The 3588-nt window shown below is 30.8% G+C and overlaps 1 protein-coding gene across 1 annotated transcript; it reads left to right on the plus strand.

Moving 5' to 3' along the window:
* Window positions 1-1194: 1194 nt before the first annotated feature.
* On the plus strand, window positions 1195-3009 carry LOC143071230 (uncharacterized). Its single transcript, XM_076245411.1, has 3 exons — window positions 1195-1351; window positions 2026-2377; window positions 2834-3009. The coding sequence occupies exons 2-3, from the start codon at window positions 2042-2044 to the stop codon at window positions 2843-2845; spliced, it is 348 nt and encodes a 115-aa protein (XP_076101526.1). The 5' UTR covers window positions 1195-1351; window positions 2026-2041; the 3' UTR covers window positions 2846-3009.
* The last annotated feature ends 579 nt before the right edge of the window (window positions 3010-3588 follow it).

The following is a 3588-nucleotide window of genomic DNA, read 5'->3' on the forward strand; positions in this document are numbered from 1 at the left end:
AGAATTTTCAAGTCTCAATTCTTAAATCAGATTTAGTGATAAATGTTTTTTTTATATTATCTTTACCTTTTGTGCACAGCACGAATTATGTTTTTATGTTTTCGTGCAAAGACATTTTTGACATCATTTCCTTTCTTTGTCTGTATAAACTGTCATGCCTATAACGTAGTTAACTTACATATATAGATAGATATTATCCAGACAATGCTTTTAATGCAAGATTACATATTTACATTGTATGAAAGTAAATATATAAATTCATTTAAAAAAAATCTCGATGAATTCAAACTGTGTATGTAAAGATTGGTTAGTTTGTTTTTAATAATATATCCAAAATATATCCGAAATTTAATATCAATTTAATCTTGCAGTTTCAAGTACTGTCGGAGTAAAAATTTTAGGATTACTCATCAGGTTTCAATTATATATTGTACATATCAAGTACATTTTTTTTACATAAAAGTAAACTACTAGTTGTTAATATCTGTGTCATTTGGGTCTATTATGGAGGGTTGTTTCATTGGCAATCAAAGCACATCTTCTTTTCTATATATATATAGTACGTCTGAGTCAGTGACAACTTTACAACAGATGTGTCCATCGGATCGCCATCAATGATGGTGATACATGGCTGTGTTTAGACGAGTTGTATATATACCATTAGCAAAAACAAAATATAAAAAAATAATAAACAAAAGTAGCATAATTTTAGAAAAATAGTACCTCCTAAAATATCTTACACTTCTTTATCAAATGGTATAAAATGTGATATTTGGACAGACTTCAATGTAAATACATTAAGTTTTAAAAGAGTCCACTTATTATGGTATGAAATTTACAATACTGGTTAAAAACAGCTGAACAAAAATGAGTGTTTAGAAGAAAGTCATGTCAATGCCTTCTATTTTTAGGAAACTATTTAAAAAAAAAGAAATACATAAGGAACCAGAAAAGATTGCGTGGGTCTAACAATGGTTAAAGAAGGAAATAATCAATCCAAATAAAGAGGTCAATAGTCATACAGGGGAAACAACCGAAATTTAATATCAATTTACCAAAAATATGAAGGGTCGAGTAACAAAGGATATGATCATTTTTTGTGTGGAAATTAATATTTTATTGACATGAATTAAGATGGATGATGATGGACGAACAATTAAATTAGACATTTAATGTCTCAGACAATTACTCAGGACGATGTTGTTTACAAGCTGATTAGGTAAGTCCGTCGCACGAGTACACATCAATCATCAGTCAATGTTCTTCTTTCGGACTTGCTATATAAAGAAGTCACAATTATCATTTGAACATTCAGCGTTCACCTACCATTGAAAGTATATCTAGACTCAAGGTAAGTTTTCTTCTTGTATATCTATAACATTGTCAAAGGCAAATTTCTCCGTAGTAAAATTACTTTTTGTTAAGGTAAAGCTTTATCAATAATTTAATTGGAATTTTCAAAGCACGAAAAAAAAAAAAAAAAAAACGACAATTCTTTTTAGAAAATTGCGATGTAAGAATAATGTACAGTAAATTTAGCTCTATGTGAAGTTTCTGATTGTCTTAGCAACAGTTACACTATTTATTATTTATCTATTAATTCGTTATTATCTAATTTTCTTTCTGTTCCATTTCTTGAGGTTTAAAGCTTCTAGCTGAATGTAATTTAAGCAATCCGTATTAAAACTAAAAAACTCATTGTGTATATTTTTAATTAATAGAAGCATTAATGACTACATATTCAATAAGGATTTTATTTGATTTGATTATTCGATTCGATTCGATTCGATTCTTCTGTTCTGTTCTGTTCTAAATAAAATGTAAATGTCAAAAATATTTAGGTGGAATCTGATTGACATTTCATAAGGCTGAGTTCATAAAAACGTTTTCATCACTTTAGTTCCAAAATTAAAATTGCCTTTCTTTACACGGATACTTTAGTACAAGCAACCTTAATATGCATAAGTTAATGTGAGACCACACTCAATTTTAGTGGCTAAATTTTCCTGTTTTTATTTTTTTCAGTAGTTAATTTTTCACAATGATCAAAGGATTCGTTCTCCTCGCACTTTTGGTGGCTGTTGCCAACTGCACCTACTACAAGGGTGGTTACGGTAAAGGATACGGAGGTGGATTCGGAGGTTATGGTGGTGGATACGGAGGTAGATATGGAGGCATTGGTGGATACGGAGGAGGATACGGAGGACTAGGTGGATACGGAGGTGGATACGGAGGTTATGGAGGTGGATACGGAGGTTACGGAGGTGGATACGGAGGACTAGGTGGTTACGGAGGCGGATACGGAGGTGGATACGGAGGTGGATTCGGTGGTTACGGAGGCGGATACGGAGGTGGTTATGGAAAAGGATACGGAAAGGTAAAAATAACACATGTTATTATATATAAAATATAAGAGCTCCATGAATCTATATAACTTTTCGTTGTAAAACGATGAAAATCTCTATACAATGTTTCATTAAGATAAGTATTAATCAAAACCGTATAATGAAAAGCCGTCTTATTGTATTTTTTTGGCGTTTTGTATATCAAATTCATTGAGTCTTTTTGTTTTGAAGAATATCGCAGTTTAAGTCTTTCCATGAGATATGGGATACGGTAGGTTATTTTTTTTTTATTTTAGCAATAATTCTATTTTTAGGATGCTTTAATCAGTTGGATATACCAAAATATTTGAAATTGGAGAAGAATACAAACCTGACATTTTCTTTTTTTTTTTCTTTAATTATTACTTTAACAGTATATTATATCAATTTTGTAAAGCATTCTCGCAGCTATTGTTATCATTGACACCCGTGTATCTTTCTTTTTGCAGGGACTTTACTAGACAAGGAGGGAACTTATTTGTTAAAATATGAATTCCAAACCCAAAGCCAGGACATGGGGAAACAATTGAAAACAGACCAAATGCCAAATACGTGACATAAAACCGACATGAACACTTTCATTTATCATTGCATTTGTCATTGTAAATAAAACGTTTACAACTTTCGAATGGTTATATATTATTTTTGAATTACATAGACTGGTGCTTGACATATAGTATGAATATGTGTGTATAATTGAAAATAGGACAATTTTAAACACATATGTTTCAGAAGCCTCAGATGGAATTCAGGTTTTTTCTTGGTCTTGTCTTGGATTGTTTTGTAGTTGTCTCATTGACGCAAGCCCACATCTATTCTTTTATGCAAATCTTTTAATTATATGGGATAAACAACTGCCTCCATATTTAATTTCAATTCAATAGTTTGTCACTATACAAATACTTGCTTCAATGACCTGACAACAGTATCGTTTGAATAAGTCTGTTTAAAGGTTTGGTTAGCTTTTGAGGTGAATGAGGATATGTTTGTACTTTGAAAATAATATTACCATTACATATTAGACGTGAAATACCGGAACGTATAATATGTATACATGTTGATTTATATTTTATGAATGATGTCCTTGTACCGATGATAAAATTTAGTTAATGTTCAAACTGATTTTTACACTGAGTTTGTTTATATTTTCTGCTGTTATACTGCTATCACAGGTTAAGAGAAAATTTCAGAGCTCACAGAAATG

This window comes from Mytilus galloprovincialis, chromosome 4 (genome assembly GCF_965363235.1).
Source record: "Mytilus galloprovincialis chromosome 4, xbMytGall1.hap1.1, whole genome shotgun sequence".
Classification (NCBI taxonomy): domain Eukaryota; kingdom Metazoa; phylum Mollusca; class Bivalvia; order Mytilida; family Mytilidae; genus Mytilus; species Mytilus galloprovincialis.